At 39.1% G+C, this 21,349-nt stretch overlaps 1 protein-coding gene and 1 long non-coding RNA gene across 8 annotated transcripts in view; both read right to left on the bottom strand.

The window, feature by feature from the left end:
* Positions 1 to 3,868, bottom strand: part of LOC112450262 — a 62,778-nt gene extending 58,910 nt beyond the window's left edge. Inside the window, exon 1 of the long non-coding RNA XR_003038818.1 lies at positions 3,790 to 3,868. This is a non-coding gene — a long non-coding RNA (uncharacterized LOC112450262). The remainder of the gene's footprint in view (positions 1 to 3,789) is intronic.
* Positions 3,869 to 5,108: 1,240 nt separating this feature from the next.
* The window catches only part of pcdh19 (protocadherin 19), a 55,619-nt gene continuing 39,378 nt past the window's right edge, over positions 5,109 to 21,349 (bottom strand). For all 7 annotated transcript variants that reach the window (XM_017408342.3, XM_017408343.3, XM_017408344.3 and 4 more), the window contains exon 5: positions 5,109 to 7,778. In XM_017408342.3, the coding sequence (XP_017263831.1) occupies positions 7,219 to 7,778 (560 nt within the window). In that variant the 3' untranslated portion in view covers positions 5,109 to 7,218. The remainder of the gene's footprint in view (positions 7,779 to 21,349) is intronic.

Raw genomic sequence — 21,349 nt, 5'->3', positions numbered from 1 at the left:
GCAGCCATCATACACACTCTAACCCCTAATTAAAGCAAGTGCATTTCTGGGCCTTTTGAAAACTCGGCTTATTATAGTGCTGAATATTAGAACCAGCAGTGCTAGACACAAAAACTATGTGATGGCTAAACTTTTCATCCAAATTAATCATTCAATCTACTGTCTACATGCACAGAAACATGTAAACTGTGCTGCTTGTCCAAAACATAATTTAAGGAGAAAAAGAACTGGTACTGAATCACACTGTTCCAAAAAACATAAACAAAAACAAACAAACAAAAAAAATGATTGCGTTGCTTGAAAATACATAAAGATTTATTATTTTTGTCAAAAAAAAAGAAAGAAAACATTTAGTAACATGAGAAAACAAAGAACTTTAAGTGTGGTAAAGGTTATTTGAAAATTTGCCATTGTTTAGAAATCTCCAGTAAAATGCAACTTTTTGTTTGTTTGTTTCAGCACATTTTCTGCCTCACTTAAGACTGTAATTCACCTTTCTGAATCATTGCAGGATTGGTACAATTAATCAACTCTTCTTAGATCTCATTACACTTCTATAAAGGCATTATTTCACATAGATAGAAAAGCTGATTTAGATTCACCCAACATCCCATTAAGGCAACATCCCTAAAGCATTCCCATACCTTTTTTATCACCTGTGATCCAAAGTTTAATAAAAAAACTGGTATTTTTTTGCCACTTTAAGAAGTCAGAGAGGTCAGAGACCATACCTGTGCCAGGGTAAATCATGGGCAAGCAGAGACTTTAGGTCAAATAATCACCCCTCTGATAATGCATGTCCATGGAGAGGCTGGTGAGATTCATTGCTGTGCTCTCTCTGACAATAATGGAGGCTTTCAAAGGCCAGAGTCTTTAATTTCTAGTCGCTGCTATCAGCGTTTTTATCCTCTGGAGAGGGGGAGGTCAACTACTCCTGTTCCACAGCTCCAGAGCCAGCATTCTGGGCATTAAGGGCTGGGAAAGGTGACAAAGGTCAGGCTGTGATTGCTGCTGGAGATGGCCTGCTGACGAATCCTGGGGCTCATCGAACCCTTTTCAGACAAAGAGGCTTCAGAGCAGCTCCCAGGTCAGTTTTTATCAGGGCATCACTAATGGTTATGATATGATCTGTCTAGCATCACATCCAATTAAAGCTTGTTGGGGAATGTGGCAGACGTTGCGCCCCATCTCACTGAGGGTTCAGTATCTGTGGACTGTTGTTTGAGTCACTCATTTCAATGGCGATCAAAGTTCCATTGTGACTTCCACAAAGGGAAGTGGATACTGGCCAGGCCTATTAGATATGTAGTTACTGTGGGGAGATAGAGAGAGTAATCAGTCTTCTTGCTGATAGCAATGACCACTGTGACAAAGACTAACCTCTTCAATCCAATCTAAAGCCATAACAAAAGGTTATTCTTCTTGTTCAGATTGCCAAGCATTTCAACCATAAGAAATACATCCCTCTGAGTCTCAATAATCTCTGAAAACTCCTTTTTTTCCGATTCCACACTATAGTCTCTGAGCTAATATCCTATTCCTGGAGCTCACAACTTTCAAATGACTGTGACTGCAGCAAAACCGTAACCCTGACAAAGTCTGAACATGTCATCTCTAGTGCAGTGTAACCTTGAATTCACAAAGGATTCAAATCTCCATCCAGGTCCAGATTGACACCTGTGCAGGTGTGAGTTTGGGAGCACATGAAAAGACTTGGCGAGTTCTTGGCCGATTCAATTTCTGACCTTTAAAAGATGTAAAAAAATTCTTGACTAAACAAACTGCACACCCAGATGAAATGATGGCACCATTCTTAGGAAATAATTGATGGTTTTAAAACAGCCATTACGAGTGAGTTGTAAAGATTAGATGTCAAAGTCAAAAAGGGATATTTTATGCTCGACTCAATTTCTTTGCATTGATTTAAAAATTTTGACCACTTTACCTGCTTTTGAGTGAAAAATAATGAGAAGAAGTGTCAACTCAAATGACTGAAAATCAGAGGGTGTGTTTGAAAGTGTGTTCTATTAACATAAGCTGGCAAGGCTGATTTTTTTTCCCAGGGTGTACTTTTGCATGCTGCAATTTAGCAAAATCAGCATGTACTGCTTATTTGGAGCATATACTTTAATTACTATACTAAAATAAATTTTGCAAACTACAGAAGCCCAGAGACAAACTTTAATAAAAAATATTCATAAGAACAATTTAATATGGAATCAAAATATTATAATTTTGTTTTCCTTTTTGACATAGCTCTGATATGAAAAGATTCAGTACAAGATTTCATGAGCTGTTTGACAGTGTTAGACATGTTGGCTGTCACCTAATCTCATAGTGAACTTCCACCAGAGGTTAGTGAATGGAGTTGTTGGTCATAATGAGGCTGCTACAGCAGCTGCAAGCCCTTTTGATAGAATGAGGTCACCAGAGCAAGAACTATCAGTGTGCCTGATTGGGGGTTGGTTGAGGGTGGATCTCACTCAAAAGAACAGGCAACAAACAATTTTGTATTGAAGGAATGTCAAGCTGCAGACTCTCTCCTGCTTTTCGTCAGTGCCTGTTTGAAATCAATCACTATAAGGAATCCTTGTTTGCTCCTCTCCTCATTTTACAACATATTAATTGAACCATTAGTGGGATTCCAATAGGTTGAGTATCCTGATAACCTTTGATATAAATCTCACCATAATGTAAAATACTCTATGGCCACTATTAATCAAAAATAATTAAATATGCAAAAACCAGTTTAGTTTTTGCAAAGGATGTTTGGCCAGGGGGAATGTTTAGTTGGTAAAGTAGCTAAAGTTTTTCCACATATATAAGGACGACTATCTGCTATACTGTACTGTTAAGTCCATATTTAAGTTTAATGATAATGAGACTGACTTGTTTGGAATTAATTTTACATTGCTTACTTTGCCCTTCAGTTGGAGGCAGGACTATAACTTTGGTTTAGTTTGTTATGGAAACCCAGGGGTCCAAGCACAGCTGAAAGGCTATGAGTAATTCATATGAGTTGGGCAGGGCTGGAATAGCGGCATTGCCCATGAGAAGAGAACTTAGCTGGAAGAAACAAGATCTTCCTTATAGACTAATGGATGTGTTAGCAAGTACACTTTCAGACCAGCTTTCATGTTGGCTCCACCAGGGGGTACAGAGGGAATGGCAAATAATTATAGAAATGAAGCCAGCCTCTTTTTCTTATCATGGAGGGCAGCTGTGTGGCAGCTGTGAGTTCCCCCTCATTTGTTTGCTTCCTTGTCTTTCTAGTGCTGGAATGTCTCATGTTCCGTATTTTTTTTTTTCTGCTTCTTTTTATCAATCCATACAAATTTGCTCAAGAGAAATACCTGCTGTCTGTGGGGGAGGTGGAAAGCAGAGCTTTTATTGAGTGAAAATGTCATTGAAAATATTGTACGCTTGCAGAGAAAGAGTCAGACTCCTTTTTGCCTTTCAACCCAATTTGATGGCTTTTAGACCCTTCAGCGAAAATGTTGACTGATAAATCAATATTTCAAGAGAGATCTGGTGTTTTAATGACATCATACTGTTAGCTATTAAAGGACAAAACTAAATAAGAGCCACAGTGACAGGCTACCTGGTCCCAATTAGCAGCTACTTGATAGCGCTTTGAGAGACGTATGGGCATTTTTAAATATCTCAAAAATGACAAAAGGTTTCATCATTATAAACTGGAATAAAGAAATGTAATACTATTTCAAGTAAATTTTCCTTAAAATATAAATATATATAAATAGTAATCAAACCCAGCCCACTGTATCTCACCTGATGCTGTCTGCAGAGTCTACACCAGGGGTGGGCAATCCTGGTCCTGAAGGGCCACTATCCTGCATGTTTGTCTTGTTTCCCTGCTCCAACACACCTGATTCAGTGGTTAAATTCCCTCTTCATGTTCTGCAGAAGCCTGTTAATCACCCATTGATTCAAATCAGGTGTGCTGGAGCAGAGAAACAAGTAAAACATGCAGGATAGTGGCCCTCGAGGACCAGGATTGCCCAACCCTGGTCAACACTCTTCAAACTAGTTACTCTCAGAAAAGAAAGTAAAATTAAATATTGCCTCCTCCAAATGAAATTTTAGTGTCAGAGTAGTAATGTCATGATTTTAAAAATTATAGAGAAACAACACACAGATTAGGCACACAGTTAGGCAGTTGCAGCTGCTTGAAGCTACAGCTAACATAAGCTTAAACTAGCAATCACCCAACCATGGCTGGTAGCTTATTGGTTGTATGCTTGGTCACTTGGTTGGTGAGACGTGCCTCTTTAATATTATAGACAGCAGTAGAAAGAACTACATTACCATTCTGATACTTTCATTTGCTGCTTGGATCTGCTGGCTAATTTCTCCTTATAGCATACCTCTTCCATTCACTTCCTTTCAGTGGATTAGCTGTAAAGGCCCAATTTGACGACTGAGGGCTCAAAATGTTTTTTTCATAGAACATGAGGCCTGTTTAAAATTGTCTTTCTGGAACTATGGGTACTGTTCCACAGATGTAAGTCACAAATCTCAGGGCTTATTTTTGATGACTGATTCCTCATATGTCTTGTAAAATGAAAAAAAAAAATAAAATAAAATTATTGACAATTATAAAAAATTTGATCTTTAGGAAGACTAACTATATAAAAATGAAGGAGCTTCTGTTAGTATTATTTCTCCATTTTTATTTCAACCTCACAATTGATAGGTGCCAGGTATCCCATTCTTCCTGTCAAACTTTTAGTTGAAGAAAGTTATTTTTTAGTTGCAATTTTTATTTGTAAATTTTTGTGGCAGTAAAGGTTCTTAAACTAATGTTTATTTGAACTGGAATTCAATTTTTGAGATTGTTGTTGTTTTAAGTCATTTTGTTTGTGGCCTTGCTTGGACTAGCCATTAGCTCATAAATCTGGTCAGTATTAGATTTGTTCAAAGAGCTATCCACAACAGGTAAGGTATGAACTGTTCAGAACTTTTACACAGAAACCAAATTCAACAGATCTAAACTATTTCACAATCAGTGTATGTGATTTTTATTTAAAAAACAAACTTTACTTCAACTTTAATCTTCACTTGTGTCAAGTAAAGACAAGGAAACAATAAAGAAGACATTTAATAGTTTAATTATAAGCTGCTGTATACATTCAGTGATTATTCCGATTTTTATGTTGCCAGAAGCCATGGGTGAGACCAGCAAAACATTCAGCTACAAGATCTAGTTTGTTGTATGCAATCTGTCCATTTCCATTCATATATTTCCACATTATACATACTGTTCACTGCAAAGCAACATCAAACCCCAGTGCCGATGTGCAACACGGTTCTTTGAAGACCTTAAGTTTGTTCAAACATGATTCCACCCAGTCTGTTGTGTGGTGCTCGTAGGAGGGGAGAGCTCTGTTTCTACCGCTGTGGTCTCAACCTTGTTTTTGAGATCAGCTGTACACAGATGGCACACGGTGACAGCAGTGCTGAGCAAAGCTAGTCTGCATGTCAGAATGCCCTCGACCATAGCTGAAAAACATTGTATTTGATCTTGAGTCCAATAGGAACGTTGCCATATAGGTGGAAACCTGTTGTAGGCTGAAGAACACTGGAAGCTGTTCCTTTTCCTCCTGAGATACAAAGATTAAGCAACACCTCGAAATCAGAACAGTTTGTTTACATCTTTTTTGGTTTCTTTTGCTATCTCACTCTAAGCTCATTGAACTGACACACTAATGTTGGTGCTGAAATTTCTTTTTTGTGTATTTTATTTTTTTTTGTCTTTTTTTATTTTATTTTTTTACTTTTTCTAGTAGCCCACACAGAAACTGGATGGCACAAGAACTGACCAATAAGAAACTCTTTACAACAAGGTAGACTGCAAGTCAACGGTTGCCAGGGATCACACAGTAAACAAAAATTATTCCAATTTAATTTTGAAAATAAAATAAAAAAAATTATGTTCTATATAAAAGCAAAAGACAAATGAACAAAAGCAAGTTAATTTCAAGTATAACTTACTCATAAAAGAACTACACAGCATTAAATATTCTCATTATACATTTTAAATTATTTATAAAATATATTTTGGCATATATTTTTTTATTTTTGTGTTTGTGTAACAAACGCTACTGTAGCTTCAGTTGAACACCAATGTTTATTTGTTTTTTTGTTTTTTTCTTTTGAAACAAAACATTAAAGGGATTGTCACATAACAACAGGTTATTAAAAATGATAATAGTAAACCCTATACAGAGTTCCACATAGCAAGACATGAGTGACGATCCCGTCTATCCTAGCCCCATAGTCAAAAGTCAAAAATAAAAAAAAAGTACAAGACCAAAGCACAAAGCTCTAAATTTGTGCTCCACTCGCTACAATCAAGGTTGGGCACAGGAGATTTCAAAAGCAGTGAGTCTTTTTTTTCATACAACTCGTTTTGAACACAAAGATCTGTCTGTCCCACTTCCAGTGTTCAGAGCGGCTTGGCAGATAGCAGGAGTTCATTTAGCTCCATCCGTGATAAAATATAAATACTTTAAAGACCCCACAGTCTGATGACACCAGGATGTCCTCAGGGAAAAGCAAAGAAGTTTGCTCTTATTAGTAAAGGAAGAGGGGCAAACATGACCCAAGAGGCTCTCATTCCTTCTTCTTACTGCAAACTGTTGGAGTGAATATGTGTATATCTGTGGTCGTTTATTACAGTGTCAGAGCTCACTATACAAAGGAACAAGGGACGATTTTGGCAGCTAAAACAGACTGCAAATCCAAAGAAGGCAAATGTCAGTTTGTTATACAAAAGTAGTTCAAAAGGCATAAGTTTACGTATGAATTGGCACCTCAGGTGTCCAAACATGTATGTGTCCTGCTTTGGCTCAAGGGCTGGAGAGCTCCACTGGCTGTGTCCACGCAGTCAACAGTAACCTGCCTGTTCACTCATTGCAGACCGAAAGAAAACAGAACAAAAGCAAACAAGGGAAAAGTACCGCGACTACAACAAAGCCACATCCACTACCTGGGCTTGAGCACACAACAAGCTGCAGCAGACTACAGTTCATTATCATCAGCCCAAGCTGGTTCACAAATTTTGTATACTGCAAATGGGTGTGTCTCTGCACATCCACAGCCTGACTGTGTACACACAGCTATTGCGGGGTAAATATATATATGTGAGTTTACACTGTATGTGTGTATGCATGTCAGTGTGTGTCATCGAGATGCTTGCTAAAGTACAATGTCCTTCAGGCGCTTGCTGCTGGGGGATTCCTTATCTCCGCCATCTTGGAGAAGCGTGTTGATCTCCCTGACTGCTGGCTCACTGTCCTTCCCCTCAGGTTGCCGCAGCAAGCTGTGGTTGGCAATTCGCTCTGCATCGCGGCATTTTAGTGTGTTGTAGGTGGATGACGGCTTGGATACAGGGCTCTTCAAGTGCACAGGAGAAGTAATGGGGCTGGCAGCCTCGCGCCCATTACCAGCTTCACGAATGGCCCCGCCATTGGCCTTAGGGCTACACACCTGAGACTCCTGAGTCCGCTTTCCCTTTATCTCTCCCCGCTCAACATCCTCAGAGCCGTCCTTGCCAAAGGTGGCAAAAGTTCTCTTGATTGTGCCATCCTCGTAGTGTGGCACATCTACTGTGGTGGCCTCGATAGACAAAGCAATGACATTACGGCCATGTTCGGGAGACTTGGCGCGTGCCGGGACAGGAACACGAGGCATCCAACAACGATCAGAGTGACCGAGGATGCGACACTCATCCTGGCAGTGAAAGCCTTCATTTGGATCTGTAGAAGGAGAGAGAGAAAAACAAATGGTTAGATTTGTCTCAAAAGCAAGCTTAATTTAATATTAACACCCAGAATTCCTTTTGATTATTTTTCACATTGCTTTAATTTGATTTGTTTGTCATTTTTTTATAACACAATAGAGGAAATGAACAAAAAAATCAATGCATTTTATCTGGGTTCAAACAGGCCAAGTTAGACATTTCCTGGTGATTTGCTTTTCTTGTATTGTAGGCCATCTCCATCCACTCAAAGCTGTAGTCCCCTTAACCCTACTCTCTGATAACTGTAGCTGGATGTTTGGGGCACATCCAATGTGCCAATTAAATTATGTATTGTCAAATCAAAAGTCCATTTGCAGCTCTTGTGTAATTGGGTTTTCTCTAGCAACAATAGATAAAAAGCAGGTTTAAACAGAGCAATCAGATATCTCAGAGAAAGACACCAGACGGGTTGCGGTGTTGCTGCCTGGTTCATATCTCGCTCCCCCTCTGTCTCTGTCATCTGGCGCCGAGTTATAAATATGTAATGATGTTTAACGCTGGAGTGAAAAAAAGACATGTCTGAGTCTGTCTAACTGTGCTGCACTTTGTTGTGTTGGGGGAAGAACTTTCAAGAACATTTTTGCATCATCAGTTGGAGCAAAAATATGTTCTAGTCCCTCATTCACATATAAATTATGTAGTTTTTAAAAATCCCAGTGATGAAACAAAATAGCTGCACTATGCCATATATCCTCTAAATTTAAAATTCTTTTTAATTTATCTTTTGCGGACTTGATAGAAAATTTTGATGACGAATCAGATGAATTTGTGAAACAGCAGAAGTAACTTTAAAATGACTTGACATAAGAAAATCAAGCAGGTAATTTTCTATAATTCCATTTTGCTTTCTAAGTGAACCTGCCACACACATACACTGTGACTTATTTTTGTGCTCCCCCATTGCTTGTTTCACTGCTGGCAGCAGCTATCTTCCATTTCAGAGGCTCAAGATGACAAAAAAAGGAATTGTGAGAGGGATTGTTATCGACCTAAATGCATATGCTTATATCTGGCATTTGCAGCTTGAAAGATCACCTAATTAAAATCACTAATGATCTGTTTTCCTCTCTTTTTTCTGCACTCATGAGAGGCACCTCTGCTAAGGCCCTGGGGATCGATATTTAAAGATTGGAGACAGGCTTTTCAAGCACAGATATGTCTGAACTGTCTCTCATAAAGTATAAACCGATGGAACTGACAGACAACATGGAAACTGGATGACTGAATGAGCGAGTAAAAGGGAACCAAGGGAAATTTGTACAGCAGCGCCAAGAATGACCAACATGAATGATTGAGAGTAGAACAGAGGCATCACATGAGCTTTCTTTGATGATGTTTGTCTAAATTTGCACACTGAGAGACATTTTATTACAAGGGGTGGCTTTCCAACAAGCAGAAGAGATGAAATCTACAATTACAACTTGAGTAGATATATAATTCAATATGTTTGGTGTAAAATAATAACATTGTGAGATAATCTTATGAAGAACGTGCATAAATAGGTAACTCCATGAAGCTAGTAAACAGGTAAAATAAAATCATGAGGCTAAACAGAACAAATAAGAAAAAAAGGAGATTTTTTCCCCATTGGTCTGTGTACATGGTAATATAAATGCATTCTGATTGGGCCAACTAACTACAGTGGCTGCAATCATGGAGACAAAAGGCATTAAGCTGTTTTTTTTTTTTGAGATATGCAATCAGTATGTAATAATGCAATCACAAGAAAAAGTCTTTACCAGGTACCAAGAACATAATGAAGGGCAGTGAACAGAAAAATAAACATATAAAGGGGAAAATTGCATAACTAAATGTTTCACAATAACAGCACTTTTTAAAGCCATTTTCAAATCCCATGCGCCTTTTGTTCAGTTTTATGTAACTGCTGTTTGAGTGACTGTCTTTTGAATTCACCCACTAACAATTTAGAAGCAATATTTAAATTTTCAGTCATTATGGCAACACAAAGATTACACTTTAGTTTTGGATGTAACATGATTTCAGGTGTTGGAGCAAGAATTGAAGCTATATTTAGAAGTGTGAATTTTTTTTGCAAAATCTTATTTGACGTGTTTGATAAAATAGATCTGTATTTTTCCGCACTGATTAAAAATTTACAAGCAACTTGGTAATGAATGCAATTTTCTCTAAACACTTTGGCTTATTTCTACAGCCCAAAGCACCCTCTAAGGCATGAAAAGCCTTAAGGCACAAAGAAATATACACAAGTTGCATGCTCTCTACATGCATATCCAGTGAAAGCCATTTTCTCTTCTTTCCTTTAGGGGTCTATCGGAGAGCAACTGGGTTGTAAATGACATTGTTATAGAAGCCAAGTGCTATTAACACGAAACGCATCCTGCCTCTGCTCAGAGCTTCATAAAACGCAGATGTTGCTCTGAAAGGCCCACAAAAAAACTGAGTGAAAATTTAAATAGAAAAAGTGACAGGCCATCGACCTCTGACAAAACATAATCTCTTCCTATTCCCCCCCCCAAAAATGAGCCAAGTGTAATGGAAAGAGATGAATTACGGGCTTTTACAGCAGCACTTAAGTTTGGAAGTCAATAGGTGGAGAATAGAAGGCGGTGAAGGCACCTCCTGCAGAGAATGTGTATTCAAAGTCATCAAGAAAAGTCAGGAAATTATGCTTGCCAATCAGTTCTAGGAACAGACTTAACATACAACACAAATCAGGATGTCATTGGAATAATTTCCGATTACTATTTTAATATCTAATAATTGCAGTTCATTGGAAGGCGGAGGCTGCTTGTGGATTTTATTTTTTATGTGTTGTGCACGTTGAATACAATGCAGTATAATAGTACTAGTGTAAAAAACATGGGACATTCAGCCAAGAACTCCCATCAAATCAGACATACTGCATTTAATACTAAAATAAGGTCAAATGGCTGTTAAAGCCACGTGGGAGCACTCTTGTGGCTTTGGAAAATAAAATATAATGCTACTTCAAATGCAAGAGCCCATTCCTCCTGATACTGCTGTCCATGTTTTCCTGTTTTTGTTTTTTTTTGTCGTTACGTTGAACAGCAATGCTTTGCATCAGCACAGGGAGCAAACCCACACAATCTTTGCCGTGTTATCTTAAATTTGCAGCCTGCCCTGCACAGATTCAGACCCGTCTCCTTCTTTTGATCAGATAAAGGCACGTGATCTTTAAATTACAGCATAGAGATCTTTAGCTACGTGGAAATCCAACAACCTGACTAACTCCTTGCTTACTGTAATGTTACGTGCTGGATATAATACTCCCTACTTGTTTTACACCTGCAGGTACTGTTTGCCTGTTACTAATGTGGCAAAAAAGAAAAATCAGCAAAATAATGAAATCCTCAGATACAAAAGCAAAGGGATGTTCTCACTGAGGAAGCTGATGAAAACTCATTAAGCTTTCATCGGCTATTTTGTGTCATTTTTGGCAACGGCGCATACTCAGTCTTGGAAAACACAGGCGCTTATCCTACCAGAAGCAGGGCACACACAGCTTCAACCTTGATGAATTTCTATGAAATGCATGTAAGCAGACAGAAGGGAGGGCTAAGATCATTTGGACCCAGATTCAACCGACAAAACCTTCATTCTGGATGTCTTAGTTTAACAAAAACAACAAAACCACAAGCACTCCCAGCCTGACACAATTCAGTCAGCTTGGTTGCAAAGCACATGAACTCTATAAAGAATATGGAACAGTGGTGGCTTGATAAATCTTTTTACAAAAAATATCTGCTACTTTTGGCCTAAACTACTTTTTGTGTTTTCTCTGCTGACATTCGAGTTGTAGCAATAATGTCCCGATTTTGTATATTCTCGTGTACAAACAGCCGTGCATCTTTTTGTGATGTAGACGTTATAAAAGGAAATAATTTAGAGCAGTTTTTAGCTGATACATTTTTTCCTGTGGCCTACACAGACTTTACATATTCTCTTTGATTTCCTGTTGTTTCCACTGTGTGTGTGATACTGAACCCCATTAAAATGCTGTGACAAAGCTATCACACAGAGCTTGCATAAAATCTGAAAAGACAGTTATTAGGCTCTGCTGACTGAAACTGCAACTTTGCTGTTACTCTCTGACCGTGTTTTCATTGCTGTGTGAAGTGACACGTTTAAAATCCAAGCAAATAACACCTAAAGAAGGTAAAATAAAAGTCTGAGGATTTGTTTATGGATAACCAACACTGCAAAAAGTTGTATATTGCTGCTGTAATGTTTTCCAATTTCCTGCTCCCATCTCAGGATTCTGGAGTATCTTTGACACTGAGATGACTGTTTTCTAATTGCTCTCCATATTAATTTTCCATCCTAGCAGTCACATGGCAAAGATTGATTAAATCTAAATTGTTACTACAGAGTCTTGATGGAACCCGTGATGCAGATGCTGATGAAAGTATCACAGAGGAGGGAAAATAAATCTGATAATACAGTATAGCACCAGCAGCACAGAGTCTGTGACTGCTTGGTGCTCAGAGTTGAAAATGTGCTTCAGATGTAAACAGGCTTGGTCCTGTCTGAGGCTCGTGAATGGAGCTTAAAAGGATGGTTCAGACATTTTGAATTTAGATTCTGTGAAAAAGTTATAAACAATACATATCTTACCAGTTGTAGATAGCTCTTTGGACAACTTCAGTTTGGACAAGGAGTTTAATTCTGACCAGATTGTCAAGTTAATGACTAGTTCTTTGTTTTGGACCCATTAGGACCTGCCATTAGCTTGTCAATTTGATCAGAATTAAACTCTATTTCTCCAGCCATTCAAAGAGCTATATACCATAGGTAAGATACTAACTTTTCATAACCCTTCCACAAATTCTCATTTCAAACAGTTTGAACTGTCACTTTAACATCCAGTCTGTCCTATCTGAGGACGGTTCTACGGCCAGCTGAGGCTGAAGCTCGGCCAAGCAGCCTCCTACACTTCTCACTAGGGAGAGTCCAAGCACTGCTGTCATCCCAGCCAGCCAATTCAGTCTGCGGGCCATAAATCAGCCTGGAGGCTTGGCTCCTGCGGGAGCAGCAAGATGGAGTGTGATGGTCTTGTTTTTACAAACAGTAGAGGGGCACCCTTACCACGCCACGTAAGCCATCATTCTCTGCACAGCACCGAGTTCTCTCCTTCTCCCTACAGCATCTGGCTCAGTCACATCAAGCTATATCCCACCCCCCACCCCCCAAAACCCCCAGATTCATCCCTCACAGCTCCCTGCACAAGGCCATCCTTTATGCCTCTCCTCCTTCTGTCCTCCTCTCCTATCTAATCAGTACTGCCGGCTCACGTATATTGATGTAATTAAATGAATCCTTCAAAGAAGAAAAAGAAAAAAAAATCACTTTCTTACATTTTGGCCTGTCTGACCTGAATTCATCAAACTTTTTCAGTCAAATATAGATTATAAAGAATATTAGACTCACTGGAAAGCTTTGTTAGCAATGTTATATGGTTGATGAAGCCAGGGGTTCATGTGGCACTTGTTCTATTTCTGAGAATCAGCAGCACTCATTTTATCAAGAACAAATTCACACTCTGATCTGTCTATGATTGTGCAAAGCATCTTGCATCACTTACACCAGCATTCCTTTGTCCTCCCAGAAGATGATTTGAGGAAGTTGCTTTTCTTTCTAAGTACACATCAATAATCATTCTAAAGGCCAGCAACAGTTCAAGCCAAATTCTGCAAATGTTTACTCTGACTGTACACTCCTCCCTCCCCCTGCTGTTCACCCATACAGCAGAGCCAGTGCATTGAAAAACAGCGTCCTGGTGTAAAGAATGAATTTCCAAACTGGTGTTGACAAACAATGCACTAGCTTCTAAATTGGTACAAACAGCATCTGCTTAACAGCTGTGTAACAGCAGCGGGAGGAAAAAAAAGCAATCGCTGCGCTGTTTATAAATCACTGTGTCATCGCAGAGCTCTGTTTTGTTCAAGAGCAAGACCACTAGCCAATGGTCTGCTTGATGTAGTGGAAACAATGCGAGCAGGTTGTCATGATGACATACGTGGGTGGTCTGGTTCCAGTGCCCTGGAAACAAATAGTATTTTGCTGAGAGGATTCTCTCACCCTAATGTGCCCTTCTCCCATCCTGCCTTGCTCGTTGGGGTCACAGTGTCCAAGTAACAGATTTTAGGCCTCAAAAAGCATCACCCTTGGCTCATATCAAGGCATCCACAACACTTGGAGGGGAAAGGTTCACTGTGGTAAAGTCTTGTGTTATCTGTTCTTGTTTGAACCAGTCCACATTATAATTCATTCTTTTCTTTTCATACATTACACGAGCCAGTGACCATTTAACTCTCTCAGCAGGCACTCTGAACTGGATTTAACCCAGGCAGAAAGGCAGAAAGAGTTAAGCACGGATGAACAAGGCTAAACTGTGTTAAAGAGGCAGCAGAGAGGTTCTCAGCAAAGGCTCCAGCATCAATACAATACACGTTTGTGGCGCAGAACACCAGAAAGCCCGTGGGACGGACATTTTCATCTCTGCCCGAAAAGTGCCCAACTGTTCGACAATGCTGCCAATCCAACAACATGCAGAGATTTCACAGACAAAGAGACACACTTCCAGCGTGCTTTCATTACTGGACACTAAAATACAGCATTATTATGTTACAGTAGTAACAACAAACCCTCAAGATATTATCAAGTAATTACTGTATTATTGTTTTTACTTTTAATGTTAAGAGATTTGTTTGTCATTCATTATTTTAGAGCATTATGTAACGTGGCTATGCAGTTGGGTCAGAAGACAAAACTAATGGAAAAATAAAATATAAATAAAAACTAGGACATACTTCATAAATATACAAAACTAATCAGTAAATAGTGTTAAGAATATTTTACTTGGAAGTATAACAATGAAAGGAGAATTATAAAGTGTATTTCAGTTGTTTTTTAATGAACACAAAGAAAATACCTCCAAACTGTAAAATGACTTATAGTTTTTCCTCCAGTGATAATTCCTACTACATCTCTGTCAACAAGAAATCAGCTTAATAACTTTATTGTAGTAAATTAGATCATTTTGAAGTTGTATATATTTGGGAAGAAAAAAATTAAATTTAATCACTGATGTAATGCAATGATGAATTTTATAGGAGAAAACTCATCGTTGGGGTTTGGTATTTTACAGAGACAATTATTTTAAAATGTGAAAGATGGAGAATGATAAAGAATGTTATTACAGAGGGAATTAAACGGAAATTTCAACTCACCTTTTTCACATAATTTGATCTATTTCCAGGTAAAATACAGTTTTGTGAGGAAAGATCTTGCCGGGTGGAAACTATTAAAATAGTCTGAATTAAATTTGGACAATAGATCTTGTGTATTTAGGTTTAGCAAACAAAACTGATTTCCCAACCTCACACTTTGCTGCAAGATGGTTAAAAACACCAAATTTTAAAATCATAATCTTCTTGTATACAACAAAAGGCATTTTTAATTCTTTTCAGGTTCTTTAAGCTCACAACAGCAACACAATATGCTCCCAAAATGCAGCTCAGTATCCTACTGGTGACCCAGTGGCAGATCTGCTCCCTTTCCATGCCAGCCAACCTTGCCTGTCTCTGTCTGCTTGGCTCAATCCATCCACAAAGCATCGGCAGAGGACATCTTTAAATACACTGGAACGAATGCAGTATTTCTGTGTTTAAGCTTGACCGAGCTGGCAAACTAATTTGCTCCTAAACCCTTGAGTCTGGGAGAAGCAAGGGGGCAGAAACAGACATTTAAATTACATCCATGAATGGGGTTGGGGGGGGAAGATGAAAGCTATACAGGGAGCAGAGATGGAGACGAGAGTCAGCTCAAGGATGGCACCAATGTGGGTTGCATCACTGACGTCAAATCTATGCAGAAAAGGAAGGAAGGTCACCTAAGCTCAATTCTAAGAAAATGATTATGCTCAGATATAAAGATAAAAATGTAGCTGCAAACTTTAACGGGAGAAAGTCCAAACCACAAATATTTGACAAATCTAACACCTGGCAATAGAGTCAAACCGAATTTTTTATATTTATAAATGCCAAGATTTTTTTTATTTGTAAATCTACAATAAATAATTCTAAAAAGATTTAAGAGTTTACACAATCAATAACCAATGAACAGTCACAACAAAGAAACAATTGCCTTCTTGCATATTCACTACAAAGAAACATTTTTTATTTTTTCATGTAGCCATTTGAAATAAATTGAACTTTTTAGCACTTGTCCCTGAATTTAGACCGGTTATAACACACCACACTGCAAACCAATATCTAAGGGTTTCCTCTCCTGCTGTGAGCTGCTGCTTTGCCTCAAAAGATCGGCCTTACATAATTAATACAATGTGGCTTCTCATTCAGTCGTATTCATTTTGTGTTATCCAGGACTGTGTGCTTTAAATTCTTTTTTATCTCGTCACAGAAGCACCAGCATGGCGCCTTCTTTCTCTCAAGTTCTTATTTCTTTTACTCTTTAAAAAAATTCCACTTGTCTTTTTCACATAACAGCCCTTAGAAACAGTCGACTAAACCGTGATGTTTGTGATAGTATGTTGTGTGAAATGCAGGTAAAACTCAGGTATAGTGGGTTGGAGCGGGCCGCCTTGGGAAACAGATCATGACTTGAGCAAACAGCCCTCTTGTTTCCCACTGAACCACATATTCAGCATCACTTAGGGATGAGCGGCAGATAAAAGAAATAAAAAGACATGGCGAGACACCCCCATTGCGTGCAGTTACATTAGATTTACACCTACTGGGCCAAACACTATCTAACAGACTTCTTATTTTGCTGTCACGAAAGACGATGTGTTTGGCATCTGGGAGGCATGCTGATTTTCTCCCAGGTTCTCCATTATCCACCATACTGAGGTCTGCACCATGATACCACTTAATATAACACAGTCAGAACCAATGTCCGTAGCATTAGCCACCCACCAGCCAGTGCCACACTATATGGAGGCTTGTCAGTGGAGAGGCAGTCCAGGAGAAAAGCTGCAGCCCGTACTATAAGACACACAGATTAAAACGGAGGTGGGAGACCGGTCTGAAGAAAGGAGAAGGAACTAATAGGCACATCTTTTCTGATTCGAGGAACATGACTGCAGCGTACATAAGGATGGTGGCTGGGGTCTGACATAGTGGTAGTAATTGGATTTCTCAGGCCCTGTGCCCACTCATGATAACATGCTGAGCTGTGACATGAAAAGTCCTTATGTGTGGCGAGGGAGCAAGGTGCAGCAGAGTGGAAGTGACAGGTGTCAAAGATCCAATTCCCTTGCTCTTCTCGATCCTCGAGTTCCTTTTCTCGAGAGACAGCCGAGGAACAACCTGCCCTGTGGTAAAGCCAAACACCATGCTTGACATTCAGTTGCAAATCCAAGCGAGTTAAAGTTATGTAGAGTGCAGCAGAGGAGGTGGAGGAGACGGCGGAGGAAGGGGGAGTCTGCGAGCGCTGTGGATATAAGGGGTCGCGCCTGATTGCCTGGTTTATTTACAGTACTTTTTGATGCTAATGTGAGCTGAATACAGAAGGAGCACAGGAGAGCTCACAAAGAACCCCCGCTGCAAATCTCGGAGACGATGGCTGTGGGGTGTGTGTGTGTGCAGTGTCTGCATGGACACAGACCCCTCCCTGTCCTCTCCAAGCATTCTGGCCCCAACTTTAACGAGGACTGCATGAAAAGAGGCACATCATTAAAAAGAGCCATTCCGGGGTTTTCCTGTGTGCCATTAAACTTAACAACCTACCTCTCTCATTACCTTTCATGCTCCCTGTTAAAAATGGGGGGACAGAAGAGTCACGTTTGGACGCAAGATGCGCACATTCTGTCCCTCATTCAGTCTCTTAGAAGACACAACATAAAAAAAACTCCTGAAATAACCCTTTTCTACATATGAGGATGCATGTTTTGGTTCCTGCAATTTTTACATGTTTCACACTAAACTGATTTTACACAACACACTAATGTGATATGATAATTAGGTTAAAGCCCAGAAAGATATGTGGTAGCCTCAAGGAAGCATCATATTAGTAGCAAAATTGAAAAATAGAGGGCTTTTGCAAATGTTTTTTAATGGTGATAAATTAACTCTAATTTGATTATCCACCACCGCCAGCTACACCACAACGTAGAAACACCCCTCCAGATCCTGTTGGGCTCTTGACCTTTCTCACAAATGAACCAAGTCCAAACAGGCAGATTACTGCCTGTCTATGGCAGGGTAATTCAGGCTGACTCGTGCTGTTTGGGTCACGCACAATACAGTTTTGATTCTTATTTAGGAGGAAGACACGGTTCAGATCAGCAGCAATTTGTGTTTATTTAGTCTGAATTACTAGGTTGAGAGTTAGTTCATTACACGGGGAACAAAAAGCGCACACAAGCTTTAAAAAAAAAAGTTGGCTTCACAATATAAAGGTCTATTAAGAGACAAGATGCAGGCAAGTTTTAGATGAAGGTAAAAGGGCAAGGAGGGGAGGTTGTTTGGGTCCTCACATACCTCAGAAAGTCCCTCCTCTCTGTTACCGTGCCCTCAGTCACTCATCAATAGTTTATAATGTGGGTCAGTAGCAGACATAAGGTGCCTCCCACGAGTGAGACTGACTCAAAATGTTGAATTACAACATACTGAGCTCATCTCTGCAAGGTCATGTAGGGGACAGCGCGGGGAACACTGACACTAATTGGTGAATGAAAGATAGTAATGATAGCAATGGTTTGGATGACTTCTCTTTAACCTCAGTTTAACTTCTGCAGAGTGCAAAGCCGATATGCACATTCTGGTTTTTACAGGGCATCTGAAACAGGAATCCTGCATTTAAACAGCTGTAAAATGTTACAGGAGAAATCATTCCCACTGAATATACATGAGGAGAGGAAGATATGAAAATATTACAGCGCTCTGCCTGAGGAAGTAACCTTTTGTTGCCACAACTGAGAAGGACGAGATAGCTTTACATATTTCTGCTTCATATTCCATTTGAGCAATAATGTTGTCAGAAGAACCAAGGTGATGAAAGCTAAGATAAGAAAAACAGGATGGAGAAGACAAAGGAATTAAGGTAGACAGTTAAATAAAGGAAAATATCAAACAAAGGAAATCCCAAATGGATTTGAGAGGAGGGAGGCAAAGTATTTCTCCCACAGAGAGGAAGTAATAAGGGTTAAAAAAAGAGATACACTATGCTGCAGCATAGGAGACCCCCCTCTCTTCCTTTCTTCCTTGCCACAGCTGCAGTGATAAATGTCTCTTTGTATTCTGGACAGAAAACTGCGGGCTACAATGTACTTGTCAGAAGACAGCTGATTTTTTTCCCCTCCTTAAAACAGAGCAGAGTATTTTTAATCTTTTCTTTCACAGGAATAGAGCGGGAGATGATAAAACAAATGCCTTGTGCCAAGACACATAATGCCTTGAAAATCTCTCCCCTTCCACTGTATGTTTTTGTGGTGTATTGTTACGAATGCCTTTCTGTGTGTACAGTGTTCGTGTCTGCAGCAGGTGTAGCTTATGTAGACTGAATGTTATTTGTACTTTTCCTAAATTCTGCTGCATCCTTAATCCCTGCAGTGTAGCCATAGTTCCACAACGAGGGCTCCTAAATGGGCGTCAGTGCCACAGGTAATGGAGCTGATTATAGCTATCTGGGCTGTGGGCCAGCTGCCAGACTCTGCCCTGCCTGGAGGGAGCACAGGCCGCCTGGTGTCTGATATCCTGGGATCCCTGTAATACAAGCCTTACTTTGGCAGTCACTCTGCAAATATCTTGCCCACTTCCAGCCACACACTGAGGCTCCTTTGAGTCAGTCTATGTGTATAGTATGTCCTCATCAAGTTGTTTACTCCACATTGTATCAGTCCACAGTCAAACTATTTCATCAGCAAGGCTGTGGTAAGGGAGGCTTTTGTAAAGGAATGTTATGGGTTCAAATTGGCAACAGAGGATCTGCTCTGAAATTACTTTCCACGGGGCGGAGAGATTCTCATGGTTAACAGTTACTTTATGCACACAAATGCATTACTTACTAAACAGTTAACAATGGCTCATCAGATGGGGATATATTCCCAAAGCAGCACTATAAAAAGTTTTAGTCAGCTGAAAGCAGCCATTAGAGTTAAAACAGCAGCATCACTCCCTAAATTGCACTAAAAATCAAAATTAGGATGCAGAGACCACAGCTGGCCAAGAAGCCATCAAACAATCATTATCAGTAAAAAAGTAGGGTAAATTCAACTCATCTTATAGAACAACATAACCTAAAAGCACAACATTTTAATTTAGGCTTTCTTTTTTTAATTTTTATGTGGTATAAGAGAATCTGCATTGTCGTGTTCATGATAATAAACTTGCGGTTAACGTAAACACACTAGTTAAATGTCAAAAAAGATTCTATCTAATCCGCCTTCTTCCACAGCTTTTTCTAGAAAAGTATCACCTTTCTTCCTTCTTTTACTGCCAAATTACCATGGAGACTGGAGAGCTTTGTCACTTGAACATAATTGACATTTGTTGAAACAACTGATGTTGTAATTCTCCTTGGGAAGAGAGTCTCTACAGACGTGGCAATAAAAAAGAAATTTCAGCACATATAGAAAGTACAGTGAATAAGAATCTGCAACAGTGCCTTTCGACTTGTAATGGTTTTCTTTGTCTCATGGCAGGTTTTGCTGTCATGACAGGTGTGTGCGCAGCAGTCTCAGCATTTGCTGCGAAAGCCTGTGGTGTAAAATTTGTAAATAAAGAATGGCACTTAGAACATTCTTTGGTACTGACTGGTTATATTGACTTGACTGCACAAGATCATCAGATTATTACACTGGGGGGTAAATTGTTTTCAGATTTAGATCAACTGTCCATGGCAGAAAAGCTATATCAGACTGGTGGCATGGAGACAGAAAGAAGGAAAAAATAATTTAATAATTAGGAGAAAATTAAATCAAAGAAAATTATATTAATTACGTTAAAAAGGATAGTTTACATTAAAAAAAATTGGAAATCTTTGAAATTTAAGTTGTTTTATATTGACAATAATCCACTTAATTTTTGGCCCCACTTGGGCTAGCAAGTCTACAACTGGTAAGACATTTTTTATATAATGTTTCCAAAATTTAAAAGCTCTAAACTATTGCTTTAAGATGACAACATTACAGTATTAAGAGCCATTTATTACAAAGTACATAAAGTAGTCATACACCTTTAGTTATACCAAATAGTATTTTGTTTGCAAATCATCCAGATTGTATGTTTTCAAATAAATTACCAATTTAAGTTAGATATTGATGTATAAAAAAGTCCTTTACAATTTTCTGAACCTCACCACCCCTCACCAAATCTGTTCACAATAAAAATAAAGTGCTACAGGTGGCTTTGTGTAAAAAAAAGCAAAGCAAGTGACGTGTATCCTGGAAAAATACACATTATTTCACATTTGTGGATAAAAATAACAAACAAACTGATACCCATACAAGTTAAGCTCAATTTAGTCCTTAGTAGCCGGCCTCTTTGAAGCTGATACTGATTT

Source organism: Kryptolebias marmoratus, linkage group LG9, assembly GCF_001649575.2.
Source record: "Kryptolebias marmoratus isolate JLee-2015 linkage group LG9, ASM164957v2, whole genome shotgun sequence".
In the NCBI taxonomy this organism is placed as follows: Eukaryota; Metazoa; Chordata; class Actinopteri; order Cyprinodontiformes; family Rivulidae; genus Kryptolebias; species Kryptolebias marmoratus.
This window is presented reverse-complemented; position numbering and strand designations above follow the sequence as displayed.